General features: G+C 35.8%; 1 protein-coding gene across 3 annotated transcripts; it reads left to right on the forward strand.

Annotated features, from left to right (window-relative positions):
• The first annotated feature begins 1,291 nt into the window (after positions 1-1,291).
• LOC127881650 (ETS domain-containing protein Elk-1-like) lies at positions 1,292-22,125 on the forward strand. 3 transcript variants are annotated; one of them, XM_052429737.1, is made up of 3 exons: positions 1,292-1,645; positions 15,589-15,702; positions 17,730-22,125. In XM_052429737.1, exon 3 carries the CDS (start codon positions 17,732-17,734, stop codon positions 18,794-18,796), a length of 1,065 nt encoding a protein of 354 aa, XP_052285697.1. In that variant the 5' UTR covers positions 1,292-1,645; positions 15,589-15,702; positions 17,730-17,731; the 3' UTR covers positions 18,797-22,125. The 3 variants fall into 3 exon arrangements, with proteins under 3 accessions (XP_052285697.1, XP_052285696.1, XP_052285695.1); XM_052429736.1 differs by lacking the exon at positions 1,292-1,645 and adding an exon at positions 7,274-7,518; XM_052429735.1 differs by lacking the exon at positions 1,292-1,645 and having other exon boundaries at positions 15,019-15,702.
• The last annotated feature ends 855 nt before the right edge of the window (positions 22,126-22,980 follow it).

The following is a 22,980-nucleotide window of genomic DNA, read 5'->3' on the forward strand; positions in this document are numbered from 1 at the left end:
CTGTGCTGGTGAATGATATATGGGTTTAGGTACAGTTTTGTACTATTAGTCCGAAATTAAACTCGTGTGTTTGCTGAAATAAGAGGAATTGGTCGAATTTGAGAAGTGAACAATACTTATGCTTAAACATATATAGCATTTGTCTGATCATTTTTGAATGTGATTTTATGTTTTCATAGCGCTATTTACATTTGTTAATTAATTGTAATTGTACTATCCAGCAGTTCACTATAAACGATTTGTTGAATATCCATATACCGTAATCACAGTTCCAGTTATGGATAAAGAGACAATCTAACCTCATCAGCGAATACCGTTTGGTTTTGAAAATACAAGACGAAGATTGGTTGAGTAGTTATTTAAGACTGCGAATTTTGAAAGGCTTCGAAGAATTTGGTCGCGTGTTCGCATGGCTTAGCCTTTGATACCTTCCTTACTAGGAAGAATTTCATAAAAGTTATACTCCGATATCACGGTGTGATGTTGCGCATTTACCGGTATGTATAGATATGAATTAGGACTGCGAGGAAATTGTAAATTTAGTTATACGTGCACTGCTTCAAGTAAGATTCTCAAAAGAATAGTTTAAGGGTTGTAAGAAATGGTTTCTATTTTTGTGCAAATTGGCGAACTTGACAAATCGTGTGTTTGTAAATGCCCGCATCATTTGAAGAAGTGCGAAGAAGGAAGTAATTTTTGTCCATGTCCATGCGCGTACTTCAGTACAAAGCACTTATGTATATGCAACCATAAAGTGGGCATTTGCCCAGAGGTGTTATGCCGTACATTTGAGAACCAGAATCGTTAAAATCACGTTTTTGCCCGCTATTATTGATGTGTGTTTTTTACCATTTTTTTCCGTTTTAAATTTCGCGAAAACATGTTGGAACAATCGTATTTTAACAAGGCTAATCATATAATTGGTTAACAAAAGATATTACACCGTATTTTCATTTATATTTTTTTTTCTTACAACACGTTGTAAGAATATTTAACCTCATTCTGTAAAGAATTATTCACATACAAAACAGTTCCGCTGTAGTCTAATAATCTTGCTATAAAAATACAATTGTTTGATTAATCAAAACAAAGCCAACTGTGTAAAATACGCCTAATTATGTAACTGCTATTTTATCTAATTGCAAAGATATCTACGTCTCTGCTAATTGCTATCAGAATTAAAGTGTAACTACCGGGTAGAGATAGGAGAAATAGCATTGGCTAACCGGTAGTATATAAATATGACAGAGATAATAATGACGTCAGGGATTTCCCCGTAGTTAAAAATAGCTTTCTTCCGGAATGCCAAACATGATGGCTAAAATGTCTATCGATTTCACATTTTGCAATGAAAACGTGGATTTTATGGGAAGTTTTAAAAGAAGAATCATGTGGGCCGTTACTTATATCACAACATAATAAGGTTAATAAGTGTGCAAAATAAAGGTTTCAACTAAAAGAAACTTAAGTGTGTCAAGTGCGTGGGTGAACAATTAACGACTCATACTAAGTAGAACTAGATCTACTTCAGAACTCCAAGTTATCGGAATATAAATCTGAACTAGCACATATAAATTGTGTAAATACTTCTTACTCTTGTTAACTGCACAGCAATACTGATATAAGTATTAGACGTACCGAATAGGTAAGTGAATATTCTTAGTTTTAATGAACATAAAGGGCAGAGTACTGTATTCGCCCCTTGGCACAAATTTATACGTTGTTACAATTCTCGAACGAATCGATTTTCTTATATAATTAGACAGTTATTATCACCTATCATGGGAATGCAATTGACATAATTATACATGATATTATTAATTAATCACAACGTGTCTGTCGATGTTTACTACGGAATACCGTTAGTGCCATCGTGCATGTTTAGCGAGTTTTCTTCCCCAAATGGGAAAAGTAAGTGTAACATGCCAGTACCTGTACCATGCCAATTGGGAAAAATTAGCACGAAAAACCATGAAATTTGGAAAATTCGCGTCGTGAAATCTTCCAATTGGGAATTGTGTTTTTTTATTTCTTGGTATCAATAGCACAAATCAACTCAAAAAGTGATTTAAATTCATTTTGGCTTGAAATGTTCAGTGTCAGTGCTCATTTTATTTGTTAACTTGCAGATAATGCACTTTTGGAAAAAAAATGTATGAAATTTTCCTTTCCTTTGGGAAATTTTTCAGACGGCAATTGGGAATGTTGTAGTTTTTCTTCAATTGGGAAAGTACCTTTTACGGGTACTTTATAAAGAAGGGACAAAATCACTGATGTTAAAAAATTAAAATCCAGAGGGCGACAATGCGATAGTACGATGGCGACAATGCGATAGTACGATGGCGACAATGCGATAGTACAATTTGTACTATCGCATTGTCGCCATCGTACTATCGCACTGTCGCCATCGTATTGTCGCATTGTCGCCACCGTACTATCGCGTTGTCGCCATCGTACTATCGCATTGTCGCCATTGTTACAATGGCGACAATGCGATAGTACGATGGCGACAACGCGATAGTACGGTGGCGACAATGCGACAGTGCGACAATACGATGGCGACAGTGCGATAGTACGATGGCGACAATGCGATAATACGATGACGAATGTACGATAACGCGATAGTACGGTCGCCATCGTACGGTATTCCGTAGTTTACTGTATGTCGATCTGCCTCTGTCAGTTTATCGCTCTCAGTCCATCCGTCCGTCCGTCTGTCTGTCAATAAACCTGTCTTATGTACATGGATACTATGGCTTGCAAGTTAGTATCATATCTATATTTCATTAAGTCAAACCAATTACGACGACTTAGTAATCCTAAAGAAAAAAAGTAAATATTTGTGAAGTCAACATTAAAAAGGCCAGGAAACATGTTTGAATACAAGAGCAATACTCTTCCTAGTATTTGGAAAGGGCAGGGGCCTTTCTTGTGACAAGGGCACTGTACCACGCACGGTCATATGTTCCCTGTGGAATATGTTCAATGTTATTTTTATAGTATATTTCGTATTACATGTATTTCCATTCAAACTTGGTTTCTCTTATAAATTACAATAAATTCACCTTGTTGTATAAAACTGTGATCAGATAAACAGAGCATGGTGGGGGTCCGTAGGGGCAGGACTGAACTTTGGGGTGGCAGGGTGCTGCGCCCTTCCGTTTTGGCCAAACTGAATCACCGCACGGAGCGTATCTCTCATCTAGAGTCCGTGATCACCGCAAGGTCATCATATGAATAAAATATCTCGCTCTTCTAAAATCGACCGAGCTTTTCCTCCACAAGTATAAATTTGGACTAAGAAAAACGAATACCGTAACTAGAATTATTCACAAATCATTCTTAAAATCTTCCTCAATTAGCAACAAGTCATTTCAAAGAGCTACGTTTTAACTTTTACCAGCCACATTTACAACGGTTTCGTCATATTGCTCCTGATAAGGTCGCTCCAATTGAAAGTGAGGTCCATACAAATGTGTCTTGTTCTGACAAAACTGGGCAAAATGCATGTGCGTAAAGTGCCGTCCCAGATTAGCCTGTGCAGTCCGCACAGGCTAATCAGGGACGACACTTTCCGCTTAAACTTGATTTTCGGTAAGAAAGGACTTCCTTCAAACTAAAAATACCATACAAGCGGAAAGTGTCGTCCCTGATTAGCCTGTGCGGACTGCACAGGCTAATCTGGGACGACACTTTACGCACAAGCATTAAGCCCAGTTTTCTCAGAACAGGACACAAATAAACAGTGTAGCCCGTCTTAACCAGATCTCCTGGGGCGACGTTAACAATCCAGTAAAGTGGTGATTCCGGTAACACACACTAGTTCAGCATATTTTTAAATTCAATAATACTTATTAACCATTTGCATTCCACGGCATTAATGAAATGTGAAGTTATTTATAAATGCGAAAGTTATTGCATTATAAATATTAAAACATTATAATTACGAACAATCGAGTCACTCTGATCACTTATTTTTTCCACAATAGAATATTAAGTCCAAAAATGTCATTTTGTCAACTCCTTTTAAAAGGGCCTTTTCACAGATTTTGGCATGTTTTGAAGTTTGTCATTAGATGCTTTATATTGATAAATGTTTACAAAGCTCCAGTAACAAATCAAGAATAAAATTAACAAACGAAAAAAAAAGGTAACCCTTAGCAGGGTTCGCAGCAGAGTTCGAACCACTCACCCCTGGAGTCCTGGAGTACAAGATCTCCCACTTAGACCACTCGGCCATCCTTGCGAATACAATTGCAGGTGTATTTTATACTTCATATTACTAATCCTCGTAGTTTCACAAAATATAACAACAACAGAACTCTCCAAATTATTAATTCGTTCGCGTTGCAACGCTTTATAATTTTCGGGGTTTTAAATCGTCAAAAGATGCATATACTAGTAATGGCTATTTTAGAGTATGGTATATGCTCAGTATTACTGTTTCCCAGGGACCTATACAAACAATGTTTGTTTGTATAGGTCCCTGTGTTTCCTCACAAATATCATAACTAAAACGAAAATTTACGAATCTGAAACAACTTATTTTAATTTTGTCAATTTACCAAAACGTGAAAAGAGTTGGGTTTATTTTCTCAAACTTTCTTTTTTGAATGACCTCCTTGTGAAGATGAGTATACATTTAGGCTTCGACGACTTTTGAAAAAGTTATGACCCTTTGTCTGTTGTTTTTTTCACTATATAATATGGGCCATGCTCTGTGAAAAGGGGATTTAATCCATGTGCGTCCGCACAGGCTAATCAGGGACGACACTTTCCGCTTTTATGATATTTTTCATTTACATAAAGTCTCTTCGTAGCAAAAATCCAGTTTAGGCGGAAAGTGTCGTCCCTGAATAGCCTGTGCGGACTGCACAGGTTAATCTGGGACGACACTTAACGCACATGCATTAAAAACCATTTTCACAGTGCACGTCTCATATATAGTCCTATGGCGCGAGTCTCACTCTTAACCCATTTATGCCTAGTGTCTACAAAAAAGGTCTTGGCAAACAGCGTAGACCCAGATGAGACGCCGCATGATGCGGCGTCTCATCAGGGTCTGCTCTGTTTGCTTAAATGAATTTCTGTAAAAAAATATTCTAAATATAGAACTAACTATACCAGACATCCCTAATTTTGGAAATAAATTGATCCAACTTAGAAGAATGGGAGAGTTTACTAGGCACAAATGGGTTACGGAATAAATTCGGCTACATAATTATTAACTGTTGTCTGTCTTCAAATACAAAATATACAGTTCCAAAATTATTATTTTTCAACTCCTCGTTAATTACACAATGGATCTTGCTTAAACTTTCACAGTTGAATGACGCCAATGTGTCTAGAACCGTTCAGAAATGGAGTTTTTCCTGCGATGAGTTCTGGAAGAATTATGGTCTTTAAAGTTTAATCTGTGTTTCCATAATCGAGTACATGTTCCTATTTTTTAACTCGTCCGGTTTAGAGATGATACGGTTTAGAGGGTTTCCGTCGTATGTAGAAAATAAGAATGGCGGTTAATAACATTTGAAATCGTGTCCTTGTGACAAGCAAGTTCGATGTACATGCACACTCCTTGTCTCGATAATGTTTGTCAAAATTTGACAGCTAGCTCCAAAAGACGCCGTTAGTGGTATGCCGGTTGGTAAAGAATGAAGTAAAGAGAAGTTTACTATATGAGCCTCGTTTTGGTACCACTGGGCTTAATGCATGTGTGTAGAGTGTCGTCCGGATTAGCCGGTGCAGTCGGGCTGATCGGGTACGACTTTTTTTGGTTTTATGTAATTTGTTCGTGTAAAGGAAGTCTCTGCCAAACGATAATCCAGTCTGGGCCAAAAGTGTCGTTCTTGATAAGCCTGAGTGGCCTGCACAAGCTTATCTGGGACAACACTTTACGCACGTGCATTAAGCCCAGTTTTTCAAGAACAGGCTCAAATGATAAAATCAAATTATTTCATGTTTAAAACGACTTCATGATTTCAAGCTTGCATTAGCAAAAAAATTACTCGTATTTAACATTGTTTTACAATACCATAGTGTAATTTAGACATATTTTAATGATAGTTATATTCACGCTCTTGCACATATTAAAAAAATAATAATAAATTAAAAAATTCTATAAAAAAACACCAACATTAAACAATATAATATTTAAAGGGATCTTTTCACGGTTTGGTAAATTGACAAAGTAGAAAAAAATTGTTTCAAATTCGCAAATTTTCGGTTTAGTTATGATATTTGTGAGGAAACAGTATTACTGAACATTTGCCATGGTCTAATTTAGCCATTATATGCATCTTGGGGGGGCGGGGGGGGGGGGAAATTTATGATACTGCTGCCTGTGGTTGCAATGCGAAACGATTGAATAATTTGGAGAGTTCTGTTGTTGTCGTTTAAATTTGTGAAACTACGAAGATTGCTTATATAAAGTATACAATACGCTCCTCATGTATGCTTGGCAGGATAGCTCAGTTGGCTAATGCGTTTTTACTTCAGGATTATGGGGGTCACTGGTTCGAGCCCTGCTGCGAGCTACTTTTTTTTCCTATTTTATTTTTACTGGAGCTTTTAAAATTTAATGTTTACATTTATCAATATAAAGCATTTAATGACAAACTTCAAAACATGCCAAAATCTGTGAAAAAGCCCCTTTAATGCGGCTAGTACTAGTATTTCACTAAATGACCGCTGACTGTTAAAAATGGCTGACGGTTGTTTTTGTAACATTTTAACGTAATTAATGAACTTAATTCTGAATCGCCAGAGTAAAGATTACAAAGCCTTGCAGGTCTGGAACTGAAAGATTATTGCATCCATTTAGACAGTTGATATTTTCAAACACGGCGTTTGATAGAAGTATTTTAATACAAATATTTACAAATCAGTTGCCAAAATTTCGCATATTTTCAATATTGAACGGCTGCTAGACAACAAGAGCTCAACTGTTGTGATTATGTGTTTTGTATTAAAGCTTGGTCTTTCCTTATGAGTTTGTGTATAAAGTTCAATATACGATAAACCATTAACTCGTCACTTGTCGATCACTTCATATCCTACGGCCACTTGTTTGTCCTGCCGTTAGCAAAAGCTGTGTACGTGAGAATTCAATTAACGACTGTCTTCCTTAAATTATTTTCTGTATGTAATTAGAAGACGTGAATTCGTTACTGTACATATGTATATTGACGTTTATAATAATATTATTGTTCCACTTTTTTATAATTTTATGTTTTTGTTTAAGTTGAAGACAATACGTAAACCGATTTAGTAAATTTAAGTGGTTTGTATGGAAACGGAATATAATCGGTGACAGAAATAGAAAATATCGCAAGGGATTTCTAGGAATAAGAAATTCCATTGGTTGCTTACGAAGATTATTCTACAGTCATGTTCTAAAATCTTAGTGCATCGAACTTGATAAATCATATGTGAATTTTAAAATAAAACCAGTAATGGCAACAGCGGAAGTGGACATGTCAGATTTTTTTATCTTTGATGAAAGTTTCATAAAGAAAGGTAAGATACGCCATATCGAAATTCTACATTCTAATATTTAGTAAGATTCGTGATTTAGAATGTTGTTGAGCATAAAATACACACATTTGAAGTGTTTTATTATTATAATCAAGTTAAAGGAATATTAAGGTAAGTCTTGCCTAAAAATGTCAAGAGTAGAACAAAATAGAAATTTATTAAAACTTTTACATATACATAATAAACTTACAAAACGGTCATGTTAAAAGAACATTCTAATACACTCATTAGAAGTGAACTTACTAACTTACATAATATGACATTGGTGGGTAAACAACACAGAATAATCGCAAGTACTTATGTGACAGAGTGGCTATCAGCTATAATGCTGTTATTATTTATTGAAAATAAACTAAAATGGCAATTGATTATCTTACGTACGCCATGTGGATTATTATGCTATAATAATAAAAAGATATAGTCCACATACTTTTTGTATGGATTAAATATGCAGATTTAACAATCAGACGCGCCTGTTTTACATCTGTTTACAGATACACAACTATTTTAAGTTGGGTAAAATAAATGTGGGCTATGGTTCATCTAACAATAAAAATAATTAATTATATTAGCCTATATTCTGAACAAATGCATTATATTATTATATATATAAGATATAATGGATTAAATAAATACAATTAAACAAAGAATTAAATAAATAAACAATCTATTAAACCCGCGGAACATAACAATTCGGCTGGCCGTATTCTTATTATGAACAACATGAAATATGGACTTTCTTATTAAAAGAGCTTCTTTCACAAAAAAAGATAACTTCATAACTTCTTTAGTGCATGTTCTCATAAGGCTTATGAATTTATATATGTCGTGTTCTGAGAAAACTGGGCATAATGCATGTGCGTAAAGTGTCGTTCCAGATTAGCCTGTGCAGTCCACACAGGCTCATCTGGGACGACACTTTCTGCCTAAATTGAATTTTTGCTAATACGAGGCTTCATTTAAACGAAAAATGTCATAAAGGCGTAAAGTGTCGTCCCTGATTAGCCTGTGCGGACAGCACTGGCTAATCTGGGACGACACTTTACGCACATGCATTATGCCCAGTTTTTTTCTCAGAACACGACTCATAAGATTTTACGTAATTTTTTTTTATATTGTCGTAACAATGATGGATTAGCATACACTAGTATTCGTCTTCTATGTCACGTGAGTTACAACATATACCATACATATTTCTTCCCTAGCTATGCGATTGTTACTACCCTTGTGAAATCTTAATGGATGACATGACATTCTTTATCCACAGAAGTTAAATATGAGACTTTAAGGTAAGGCATCTAAATATTTTAATATTTGAATTGCATTTAAATTCTGTGAGAAATGCATTTATTTACCATACTTCAGTACACGTACCCAAGCTCATGATCATTTTGGGATTTAACAAAATGTGTTACCCGATTTTTCTTCCCATTAATACAGTCTCTATTAGCATCGTTATAAACAACACTTAATATAATAGTATCGCTGTCTTAAATTGTAAACAATACGTAATTATTCTAGTGTATCTGTGGAATATAAAGTGGAGATCTGCCGAGTTCACCATAAACTGCAGCTGGACACATATTGCTTATTACTCTTAATAATCTTTTACACAATTTAAGATGATTTACTTCTAGTTCCTTTGATTTTGGTATAAACCCAAACGTTGCACGAATAATTATAATATTTTATTAAGTATTGGTGTTACACAGGCATCGAATAGTTGACAAAATATTTTGGGCGGAATATCACAGTCGTTACATTTTAAAATAGAACATTCAAGGATTTTAAGGATTTTTATTGAAGTGTTCAATGTCCTTAAAAAAATAGTACCTATATTATATGGCTATATAATTAAAAATCATCAACAACTTCGATTGGTTGGCTTTTGTAGGTCCATTCTTCGTTTGTTAATAACGCCCCACGTTTTCGGAAACCATTATTTTCGTTTTTGTTGTATTTACGGTTAGACCCCATGTACAACAATATGAAAACGAAAGATCTAAATTCATCTTAGTTGCTTCAGGAGTTTTACCAATAATAGCCATATCAACAGCGAACAACAACAAAATCACAATTATATCATCAATACTTAAGCCTGATCTATGTTACACTGTAAGTAAAGCTCTAAATCGTCAATAAATAATGAAAACAAATCAGGTGACATCACAACCCCTTGTTGTAAACCTCACAACGTAATTGAAATATTCAGAATTAGAAGAGAATACCATAACACGTTTTGGTACATGTCTTTAACAATTCTAAGTAGTCTTACATCAATAAAATTTTTAAACATTTTTAGCCAAAGTGAATCAAAGCATTTTATCATGTCCACGTATATTACCTGATTAATATATAAATATATATATTTATTTTGCAGTTTATACTTTGTTGCACTTTAAATCAATCACATTAGGTTTTCGGCGCAGCCTATGTTTTGAATAATAAGTGATTTTTGCTGCCGCGACAATTCTATTACATTCAATTGAAAGTATAGATTGATGACTTATTTAGTTCTGTAAGGACCGTTTTGGCACCCTCTAAATGTGGATTCGACGAGGCGCATTATTTCTTTAATGTTATTAAGACGATATATGCAACTGATTGCAGATTTGCACGAATTCTTACTTCCTTATTGCAATGCAGTTCTTCTGCGTCACTGTGTCGATTTGCTGTACGTATATTGGTAGAGGTCAATTGCTACTTAAATCAAAATAAGATCGTTTATGCTACTATGACGAATATCGGGCCGCATATTAGTAAGGAGTCATTACTCAAGAAATGCAAGTACGACATAAAATCGCCCTTTTAAAAAATTTGGTCGTCGTAATAGGGACAAATAACTTACATTTCGGTTATTTTCCGTAGTCCATCATTGAGATGTATATTCAAACAAAAATTGAATCTCGGACAATTATATTAGTGCAGATTGACAGGGGACATGTTTACCCATGTTTATTTTACGGCTGATTTCACTTGGGTCAAAAATTATGGTTGAGATGGCAACAAATAGACTAGAAATACTGCTGAAAATGGTGTTTTTTTCTGGATCCTACGATAACTTTAAAAGTTCTTCATATTTGTTCGTGAAACTTGAAACATGGATAGATGGCAATATGAACATTGTGCACGTCATTTTATTTTGTTCCTACCTCAAAAAGTCTGGTTGCTATGGCAACAAATAGACTAGAAATACTGCTGAAAATGGTGTTTTTTCTGGATCCTGCGATAACTTAAAAAGTTCTTATTATTTTTTCATGAAACTTGAAACATGGATAAATGGCAATATGTACATTATGCACGTCATTTCATTTTGTTCCTACGTCAAAATTTCTGGTTGTTATGGCAACAAATAGACTAGAAATACTGCTGAAAATGGTGTTTTATCTGGATCCTGCGATAACTTTAAGTTCTTAATATTTTTTCATGAAACTTGAAACATGGATAGATGGCAATATGGAAATTATGCACGTCATTCCATTTTGTTCCTACGTCAAAAATTCTGGTTGCTATGGCAACAAATATAAAAAAAGAAAAACAATGACAATGGTGGAGCCGGTAGGGGACATATATTGCTTGGCAATAGTCTCGTTTCTTATATATTCAAGAATAAATATTTTATGCCTTTTTGTGCACCTACATTTCCCAACAGTTTCTTATTATGAAAAGTGTACGTTACATCTTTAATTTCACCATACAAGCAGATTAAACAATACGTTGACTGTTGATTGATTGCGTATTATGAAATATATCTTACGAAATATTTTTTTTATGCATCTCTATTCCATTACGATTTGTTCATAGACGATAAGCTTTAATAAGGGGGATGAAGTGTAGCTGAAATTTCGCGTCATTCCTCTGTTTAGGTAAAGCGCGAGCTCGAATGCCACTGAAGAATCAGGGGGATCGAAAACACATTTTTTTGGCATTTTATATTATTTTCTGCACGATTTTCATAAATATAAGATTGTTACTAGGTACCTAATTGCAAAACAATATATTGATGGATCTTTATATGAAGGTGGAAATACCGTCGATAGTCACCGAAGTTTATTAACATTTTTTTTCCGCCATGCTAAATAACACATGATTTAATTCAATGCCAATTTATTAATCTTTTTCGTTTCCTTTTATTTCTAAATTAAACGAATTTATGAGCTAGTTTAATGTATATTCACTCGGATTGTTGTAAGCAAACGGCGCATGCAACTACTCATCGTTTTTTTTCCAAACCTCCGCAACAATCTAACCTAATTAGATAAGGATTTATATCTCTGCGATTCACTGGCAGCGAATAAAGCTTGTTCACAGACCCACAGTGAAGTTTGTTTTTAAAATCGTGACAAACGCCGGTGCAATCCCGTGAGTCACTGCGCAAATATCTGAGACACGGGCTTAATGTACGATAAGCATCGTCTTTACGATGAAATACTGTTAAGTTTCACGCGTGCACAAGTATTTTATTGAAAAGAGACTTTTTAAGGGCGGCAGGTCACAGATTTGAGACGATTCGTCTGTTGTAAAATATACAAAAAGCTATTTTTATTTAGGTCTAGACGCATGTATTTTAGAAACATGCAAGTCGTGCTAATGTCAGCCATATCATTTTGTGGGGGTGTTTTGAAAAAAAAAGATATGTCCCGTTCGCATCTTTGAAATAGTATTGTTCATTGAAATTATTTTAAATGGCGATTGAACTATATTTTTCAGTGTTATGCATCGCATATGTGGCATTGAACAATTTGTTACAGGGTTTAAAATAGATTACATTTAAGCTCACCCTAGTACAAAGTGTTAAATGGTAAGCTATTCTGGTCAGTCATCATACGTCGTCGTCGTCCGCTGTCGTAGTCATCAACAATTTGCTCCAAACAATGTTCTTATCTGGGCGCTCTTGGAATATATTAACCAAATTGGGCACTAATGGTCTTTGGGTACACATCTACCAAACATTTCTCTATATCTACTTATTTTGATTTGATAAAAGATTGCCGACAAGGACCGGGCCTTATTTCCTGATATGACTTATTAGAAATAGTTGAAAATTTCATTTGAACAACAGTTTGCAAGAATCACCAATGGATGGTCCTCCCCCAAATACACTATATGTTTTATGTGTTATAATATGGCCGAAATTGAACTATTTTTCCTTAAATAATTATATTGATAGCAATTCGGAAACTTTCTAGTAACAAACCAATGGTCCGATTTTTAAATTATTATTATTTAACGAAGATTTCAGATTTTATCAACCTGTTGATTTAATAGACTTTGCTAATTTTGTCCATCTAAAGAATGTACGTTGTATACTGACCATGCAGATCCAGCATAAGTTAACAAGCCATTTCATTCTAACATTTAATCTTGATACCATTAACTATGGGAGAAACCATTGCCATATAGTCCCACTTTAGAAAAAAACCTGCTTACAATGTGTTTTTGTTTCAATGACGGTTTATTACATTGAATGATATTTATTCAAGAATAAAATTAATGTCACCCTTTGTAACACCATCCACTCAGTTTGGCTTAGTAAAAACTATTTCAGTTTAATAAACCACAAGAATGGCATGCCGTCTCTTTGGCCTGTTTCAAGTGCAAAGCGCTCAAGTGAGCAAGATTGTCAAGTAACTTGGATCACAAAGTGTACTCGGTAACGACATTTCATGCATTATTATCTATAAAGTGGCTGATGGAATCACTTACACATAATGGGACACACTTAAACCAAACATACATGCGTATACGTCATTATTGGGGCTCTTGTGTTCAAGGATGCCCATCAAAGGTCACACGTTTCCCTGTTTAAAATGTTTTGCTGTCCTATAGTTTGCTACATAAGCAACATGCTTGATTTGCTTAAATTGATTTTACTTGCCGTTACACTCTGCATTGTGTGCTACAAAATATTACTATTACTATTGTATTAGTTTGTTTACATAAGTTAAGCAAAACATTGTTTTCTGCACTTAATTTAGATGATTAGTTTGCATCGCACTGCATTCTGTCCTACAAAATCTTACTGTTAGTAGGTTTACGTAAGTTAAGCTTAACATTGTTTTCTGCACTTAAGCAGAGACGTTATCTACGTCTCTGACTTACGTTAGATGATTAGTTTGCATTTAATGGCTGTCGTGTCGGTTTTAATCAGGTACCAAGTTGAAGCTAGTCAGGTAATACTTAACACACAAATTAAATCTCAATTCGACAATTGCAATTTACGCGTCCTCTGGATCTCTTAGTTACATCTTTCTTGGTAGTTAGATATTACCCTTATGTACAACATTAAATGTTATTTGTTAATTACCTAAACTCCAGAATGCACATGAGTGTTTATGCAGTCTTAGTAAAAACTTAACATTTGATTGGCTTATCGAGACTACTCAGAACCAATCGAATCTTTTGTATTCAGATTCCAATGAAAGCTTATCTTGGATAAGCCAATCGTTGTCAACGTCTTTCACAAAGAACGCTGGTAATATAAAACTTGCCCTGGATGACTGCTGTTATCGTAAACAGCTGGCATTTAGTTTATTTTCTTCTGCAGTGGGTCCCACACTTCTGACAGATCCATGTAACCAGAGACACTGACTCTTAAGACTGGAGGCATTTCGTCTCAAAATGTGTTTTCAAGTACGCGTGTATTTTTAATGAAATACGAATTAATGACGGTTGTTTATTGAAGAAAGATTTTCCCCTTGTGACACTTGAATTTTACAGTGCCGTTTTATTTGAGTATGGCATTTTCTGTTATTTCAATATTTTTTGCGAAGCAATTTTCATCATCAGTCTTCAATGTAAGTTAGATATACTAGTTAGAACGGGAATGTTGTATTTAAATGGCCTTTGTCCATCGCGTTTTTGCTTCAAGCCCCTGTCATGCAGCATCAAACTAGTAATACATTACTAGTTGTTACAAAGAATATATCAATTAGTTTATATCTGTCTGAATTACCGTTTTGGGCTGGTCAAACGAAAATTCAACCATTGACTACACATAATTATACTATTCTTTTAAACTTACCAAGTTGCAGTACCGCATTTCAAAACATGCATACAGCAGACAAGGCGAAGACTGGTTACGTGTTTCTATTCATTCTGTGTTTACAAGTTAGACATTTATAAGTTCATAAAGAGGTACACACAAACTGAATGAGAAATATTTATATGAATCAAGCTTAATTAAAAGCAGTTTTTAAATTTAAATTTGTGAATACTCCTTTCACACTTAAATAACTATATCATAAAAAATGATAAAACTTATTTTGTGTCAGTTTTTAACACAATTACTTCATTCATCAAAATGATGAGATCCCTTCAAGTACAAAGCATGTACGACATTTGTACAGCAATATCAAAACACTCAAAGAGCGACCGCCCTAATTCCATGCCAAAGTGTACTTACATCATTTGGAATTAATCGTTCGCCAGACGAAGCATGTTTTGGGCGATATTTTTTACGCTGATACGTTAACTGCAAAACGTATCAAGAATGTGGCTCCACGAGCTATTTTAGTCGCTGTGGTTACACTTGCTTACTACGACGTCTGGAAACATATTACTCAGGCGCTCTTTGTTTACGAAGATTTTGTGTGAAAACTGTTGCTTTTTATAAAACTCAGAACATTTTGACATGTTCGTGTCGCGTTGCTTGGGGCGCTGTAATGTTTGGGCTGGAAGTGTCATGTCATAATTTTGAAAAAAATTATTCCAAGCGCTTTATTTCTTTGTCGTGTTTGTTATGGGAATGAACAAATAATACTCACGATATTACTAAATAATAGACATTTGTGTCATTATTTTCAACTTAACTGCATCTGTACAAATTGTTGCAACCGTTTAAGGATGATATTAAAACTGTTTTCGAGATTAAATGTGGCGAAACTACAAAGTTAGAGACTCGGAGCTTAACATTTAGATTTAAATATAAGTTTGTCAGAAGGTAGCCGCCTTCAGCCCTGGCGATGATTCCGCTGTCCCCGGGCATCGAGGGGCTGAGTCCCCCGCCATACTGCCGATGTCATCGCTTTATATTCTATCCGTTCCTTGCAGAACCATCGTTCTGTCACGTGACGTCAACTTACCCGGATCTGACGTCATCAGTGGACTATGAGACTGGACTTGCCACATTGGCGGAGTCATCTGTGGATTCATCGCAATTTCGATGTAAGTGTTAGTTGATTTTTGGTCTCTGATATTATTTAGTTTTACATAAATTAACATAATTATTTGCCAGGGGTAATGTTGTTAAGCTCATGTTTGCAAGAAATCACTTGTTTTGGTTTCATGTATGAGGCATAAGAAAACTTAATGTTAACATGCATTTTCGAAAATGCAAATTTCAGCCAGGTAACATGTGAGTCGTGATCAATGTCCGCGCTTTTACAACTAACGTGTTATATTGCTTAGAATGTGTTTACTCCTCTGATGACAAACGCATCAGTGATAGCGTACGAAGAGTCAATAAAAGTAAATTATCAAAGTAAATGTCCGTGTGTAAGTCCAATCCAGATGTGGAACTTGCTGGGTGTAGTTTTACATAGTCTTAAACGCTAATCATAGTCAAATGTGCTAATTAAGTTATTTTTACAGGGTTTTATTGTCCACTCAAAGTTGGGACACTAAAATCGTACTTGTGCGTACACATATTCTGTACTCAACGTCTCTTTTTACTTCTGTGTGGATTCCTCTTAAACGTTGATTACCCAATGAGATTATTGTGAAAGTGATCGTTAAGGAGGACATATATGCTGAGACCGTTTTGATTTTTTTGTCTCTTTGTTGTCTGTTTTCTTCTAAAATATATTGAGCCTGGCTCGGGGAAAACGGGGCTTAATGCCTGCGTGTATAGTCTCGTCCCATATCAGCCTGTGCAGTCCGCACATGCCAATTACATGTAGGGGCAAAACTTTCAATTTTATGGTATTTTTCGTGTTAAGGAAGTTTCTTTTTAGCGAAAATCGAGTTTAGGCGGAAAGTGCAGTCCATGATAAGCCTGTGCGGACGGCACATGCTTATCGGACGGCACTTAACTCACACGCATTAAGCCCCCTTTTTAGAGCGATACTCTATTAAGAAAATGAAATTGTAGTGATAATTCCTCTGTACCTGGTTGATGAATTAGGTCATCATTCACTGCTTAACAACCACAAAGATAATCGAAAATGAAGAAATTGCAGTGTCAACAAATTTTAAGGACTTATATTTATTTCCCGAGTATATATCGAAAATATGTTGGTGGTCGTGAAAGCAAGTCATTCATAAGGTTGCATGAGTCTGCGTCCAAACCAGGGTAATGTGGGCATCGATGTCTATGACACATATAATTTTTGTTAGTTTTCGCGTCAAAACAAGTTTCATATAGTTGACGATAGAAAGTTGTTGATGGCGTAACTTCAATTTAAGCAAAAGCAAAACCATTTGGTTTGTCAATTAATATAATTTGATAGTATTTAATTCAACGCGTTTGGATTTTATATAATTTTAGATATACGTTAAATGGGCTAAACTTCACGTGTATCATGTTTTTACCTTTGCATAATAGTGTAACACAATTTTTTGTTGTGACATGTTTTAGTAATGGAATCAAACGTAATTTGTGTCATATTTCAGTAATGGATTTGGACATAAAGCTTTGTGTCATGTTTCAATCATGGATTCGAACACAACGCGTTGTGTCATGTTTCAGTAATGGATTCGAATATAACGTTTTATGACATGTTTCAGTAATAGATTCGAACATAACGCTTCGTGTCATATTTCATTCATGGATTTGAAAAAACATGTTTCAGTAATGGATTCGATCATAACGCTTTGTGACATATTTAGTCATTGATTCGAACCATACATTTTGTGTCATGTTTGAGTAATGGATTCGAATCTAACGCTTTATGACATGTTTCAGGAATGGATTCGAAAATAACGCTTTGTTCCATGTTAAAGTAATGGATTCGAACATTGCGCTTTGTTTCATGTTTGAGTAATTGATTCGAACGTAACGCTTTTTGTCATGTTTGAATAATGGATTCGAATCTAACGATTTAATGGATTCGAACATTACGCCTTTTGTCATGTTTCAGTAGTGGATTAGAACATAACGATTTGTGTCATGTTTCAGTAATGGATTCGAACATACCGCTCTGTGTCATGCTTAAGTAATGGATTCAAATATAACGGGCTGTTTCATGTTTCAGTAATGGATTCAAACATAACGTTGTGGCAGTTTTTACTGGACCTGTTGGTAAGCAACAAGCACAAAGAGCTTATACAGTGGACGAACAATGAGGGCGAATTCAAACTGCTCAACCCGGAGGAGGTTGCCCATCTCTGGGGACAGCGCAAGAACAAACAAAATATGAACTATGACAAGCTTAGCAGAGCGTTGCGATATTATTACGACAAGAACATCATCAAGAAAGTGATGGGACAAAAGTTCATGTACAAATTCGTGTCTTTTCCCGAAATTGTGAAAACTGAAACAAAAGTGCCTTTCAAGCAGAAAATGGAGACTCTGGCCCAAGAGTACGGGCAGCAGACGTACCCGCACCTAGCGTCCTACAATTCGGCCGCCGTTAAGTCGTCTGCACAGAACGCCATGAGCGGCTATATAAAAACTGAGGACTCCTCCTCGAACGATAGTGACTCGTTTTTGAAGACCTCCGCGCGAAAACCGCATGCATATAATGGGTATTTAAAACAAGAACAGCTCACAGTGAATCAATCTCAGGCTGCTCAGGATTTCTCGTCGGCCTCGATGCCTGTGCTGCCTATTTCAGTGGTATCCACTCATTGTTCTGTGATAGCCAGTTCATCGCAATCCTTTAACAATTATACCGAAGCAAAATTTACATCGGTTGCATCGACACAAAATAATCAAAACATTTCGAAATCCAGTACAAAACCTAAACCAGGGCCGCTAACATTAAATGTGTCCGCGAATCCTACACCCCCTCCTCCGCATCATCCTGTAGTGCAGACGACAATTACCGAGCCTTCGCCTGGACCAATACTCAGTCCGAAATTTTTCCCGGTGCATACGCCGTTTGCGCTGTTTCCCCCTAGAACGCCGCTACCGTTACATTTCTGGAGCTCCCTAAGTCCTATCACGACCATCAGCCCTAGAATGCCGTCGTCGTCATCGGCGTTTCAATTTCCGAACGGAAGTGGAGCGCAGTTGACTCTTCCAAATTTCAGCGCCATAGAGGGGTTGCATTCGCCGGTTGTGTCTACTCCGAGCAAGAAAATCCCCGTTCAGTCGTAACGCCTGTAGAACTGCTGCGCTATTGACAGAGGCTCGTCCTGGGAAAACTGGGCTTAACCCATTTATGCCTAGTGGACTCTCCCATCCTTCTAAATTGGATTAATTTATTTCCAAAATTAGAGATGTCTAGTATATTTATTTCTATATTTAGAATATTTCTTACATAAATTTCTTTAAGCAAACAGCGCAGACCCTGATGAGACGCCGCATCATGCGGCGTCTCTTCAGGGTCTACGCTGTTTGCCAATGCCTTTTTTCTAGACGCTAGGCATAAATGGGTTAATGCATGTGCGTTAAGTGGCGTCCCAGATTAGCGTGCTCAGTCCGCACAGGCTTATCAGCTACGACACTTTCCACCCGAACTCGATTTTCGCTAGGAAGAGATATCGTTTAAACGAAACATTCAATCGTATCGAAAAGTTTCGTCCTTGATTAGCCTGTGCGGACTTTACTTGCTAATATGTGGCGACACTGAACGCACTTGCTTGAAGCCTAGTTTTCTCGAAACGTGGCTAAATAAGTAATATGTGATTGAAGTGCTATAACATTCAGGTCAGTCATTTTTAATGAGTTAGCGGTCTGTGTTGTTGGCGCAATTTAGCCCTTAAAGTGCTATTATTTACATGAAACAAGTGATAAAAATCATGCCCGATATCTTGTGAATTGTAAATTTGTACTTGCACATTAAACATATTGCCCACATATGAAATGCACAACAGTACGCCCGATATAACATACTACTTTGTAGCGCAATGTGTGGATTGTCAATATAACGTGGGGAGAGTTTGAGATTTTCACTGTCATAAGTACAAAGTTAACTGTATGTATACATTGGAGCGAAAGGCTGTGACGGCTTTGACCAATACACAAACGGTTGTCCATTTGTAATTAAAACGAGGCTTTTATGATGTCATTGCGCTTTCATGTTTACCTTTTGTCATAACTGGTCAAATAATTTTGTGGAAACCCGTTCATCATTTTGTAAAACACACTTGAGACACACGTTTAAATATATTTATACCATGATTATTTGTTTTCGATCAAATGTCAATTTTTTTTTTGAAACTCAAACAATTTTATTTAAGTAAATACAGGCCACCGGCCCAAAAATGCACAATATACACATATTATATACAATATGAATCGCGTCATGCGAAAAAATGGTCTAATGATTCCATCTGCGGCCAATGTAGATGCAGACTAGCCTGCGCATGCGCGAACTATGTTCTGAAGCCACCCTGTCAACTGTCACGCAAGGTTTCTAAATCTTACAAGATCAGAAGTCGAAGGTCAAAGGTCAAAAGCATGTAAAAGTGCAGGGGATGACCAAACTTGTATGGACTGTAAATTCATCAGTGTTCAGGCAATTTGATGTAATGATTTGCCATTTATTTGAAAATATTTATATATTCCTTACAAATAAGATCTGCTAGGGCAAAGAGTAGGGGCAAGATCTGCTAGGCAGAAAAATGATTCAAATTAATTATAAACATTATTGTAAACATGCTTAAAACGCTGTCAACTGACATCTGAGGATATTCTTGTGAAGGGTTAGTTAATTATAATATGTTTTATTTTTATTTTATTATACTTTTTTATTTTCTAAACATATGTATTTGCTTATATGATATACATGCAGCAATTGTGTATGTTATTTTATAAAAATGTTGACATATTTTAAACAACACTTATATTTTGAGGTATGGAATCTAGATTAAACTTAAAAATGTGTGAATATAAGACCACCGCCAAATACTACATTAATTTGAGTTTAATTTGAGTTTCACTATACCGATGTGATCTATTAATGCATATTTATTATGAACTACCACCATTTTCGTGTGAAAACATAAAAAAATATCCAAAATATTATCCTATATCTTACAAACTCCATGACTGGGTTACCATGACAATTTATGCATAGTTATAACTTGAAAACTGTTGTTGTTTTTTCTTGAAAATTTATCAATATTGTTTTTCTTGATGCAACTGTTCTGTTTTAAGTCATTCATAGCTGGGTTGTTTATTTTAAGTCCTAATCAGTTGTATTCTCAGGAATCCACCTTAAGCTTTCATTTTACATGTATCACAGTGTGTATTGTTTTACATATTATTTAGCCTCGCTCAGCGAAAAGGGGCTTTAATGCATGTGTGTAAAGTGTCGTCCCAGATTTACATGTGCAGTCCGCACAGGCTAATCAGGGACGACACTTTCCGGTTTTATTTAAATAATTGTTGAAAGGAAGTGTCTTGTAAACAAGCATTCCGTATCGGCGGAAAGTTTCGGATTGCACAGGCTAAACTGGGACGCCACTTTTCGCATATGCATTAAGTCCTCTTTTCCTAGATCGAAACTCTTTATAATCTTAAAGTAGTGTTGTTTTTATGTTGCGCATTATCCTTAACGATATTATTAGTGCTATCACGTTATTAAACATCATAAGCGACTCGGGTTCCGAGAACTGCATATTACTATTTATTTAAAATGTATTCTGATAACATTGTATTAGGCGTGTTAAAGATTTTAAGGAAGGAACTAAGAAAGAAAGGAGTTGTATTTCGCCCCCTGAATTATAGCGTTCTCACTTTTGTTGAATATGTGAAAAAAATGGAACATTGTCACCTCGACAATCTGTGAACAAGTCACTTTATGTTCAAGTGATTCTTTGCCTCAATTCCCTGCGGGAAATTATTTTATTTTGATGGACATTTGACAACACCCATTCTGTGTAATCTATGCGTTTAAAAATAAATCAGTTTGTACCGATATAAGAGACATTCCGTGTCAAGATGACATAATACATTAGTTTCCTGTTTTCTAGGAAACGCAGACTCGCCAGGTAGCGGAAATCGTACGTAGTGAGTTGTCAATTAACAATCGTCAGATACCTTACTTGTGCCTGATCCTCTTACGTGCGATTGTTAACCCTTTCAGCGCTGGAACCGAATGTTTAAGGCCTTTGCAAACAGTTTGGATCCAGATGAGACGCCACAGAACGTGGCGTCTCATTAGAATCCAAACTGTTTGCTATTCTGATGGTAATCTTTGAAAAAAAAATCGAAGAAAATGCTAATTTTAGAAATGCAGCAGACGACATTTTAGCAGACGACAAATTTCCCAGCATGCAAAGGGTTAAGGCGTTACATAAAAGAAATCGTCTGGCCAATAAGATCTCGATCCATTGTCAATCCAGCTCAAGTTCCTTGTTTATGAAAACCCGGCTCTTGACCCGCAACATTTATTGGTGTTTGCATGCATTCCCGTTTACATGATTCATATACGAATGAAAAGAACATTTTCAGGAATTTAATAAACATCAAACCATAAAGCTGCGATTGTGTCCACGTTTCTGTATTTCACCGCCAGTACCGAGCGCGTGCTGATGAACGCGTGAGAGTGAGAGGTAAACGGGCCACGTCTTTTTATTTTTGGCGCACGGGTATCGTCAGGTGCTTTTTGGACACACGGGTAACGTCAGGTGCTTTTCAGACCCCGGGTCACGTCAGACCTCTCTTGGTTGCCGCTCATCAGCTCCCGTGTTAGGTTGAACATTTACCGGCATGGTCATTCGCAAAATTCAGTGATAATTTAGCGAGGTTATAGCATTTGATACTATCCATACAAGTCCCGAAACATTTTAATATGATTAAATTATAATAGTAATGATAATATCGAAATATAATTTAAAGGTACACCCATTTATTGCTGAGGTTTATTTAAAATCTTAAACACGTTATCACAGGGTACTTTGGACTGGAAGAATATACTTGGGAATGCGGCTGATGTTTTACTTTCCCAAACTCACTTAATAATTTTGGTTCTGATGTTTTCTAAACAATAAGTTCACGCACTGTCCGTCAATCCGTCAGTCCGTAAGTAATTAAGCTCCTTTTGGTTTCAGCTCTCAAACTCATTCAGTTTTCATCATTGTCACCAAACTTTCTTAAATTTGTAAAGCATAGAATAGAAGCAAATTTCAATAACAAAGCTAATCCCACTTGGCACTTTTATGTTGCCCCCTAAATGGTTGCCCTTTGCAAGTTTTTTTAATATGCTTTGTTTGAAGGATATCTAAAAAACCTAAAGAGGTATGAACTTGAAACTTAAAAGTTACACAATGAACATTAATCTTCTCATTGATCTCCATCGATAATTAATTTTTTTATCAACTTGAAGCTCAATA

Source organism: Dreissena polymorpha, chromosome 5 (genome assembly GCF_020536995.1).
Source record: "Dreissena polymorpha isolate Duluth1 chromosome 5, UMN_Dpol_1.0, whole genome shotgun sequence".
Taxonomy (NCBI): Eukaryota; Metazoa; Mollusca; class Bivalvia; order Myida; family Dreissenidae; genus Dreissena; species Dreissena polymorpha.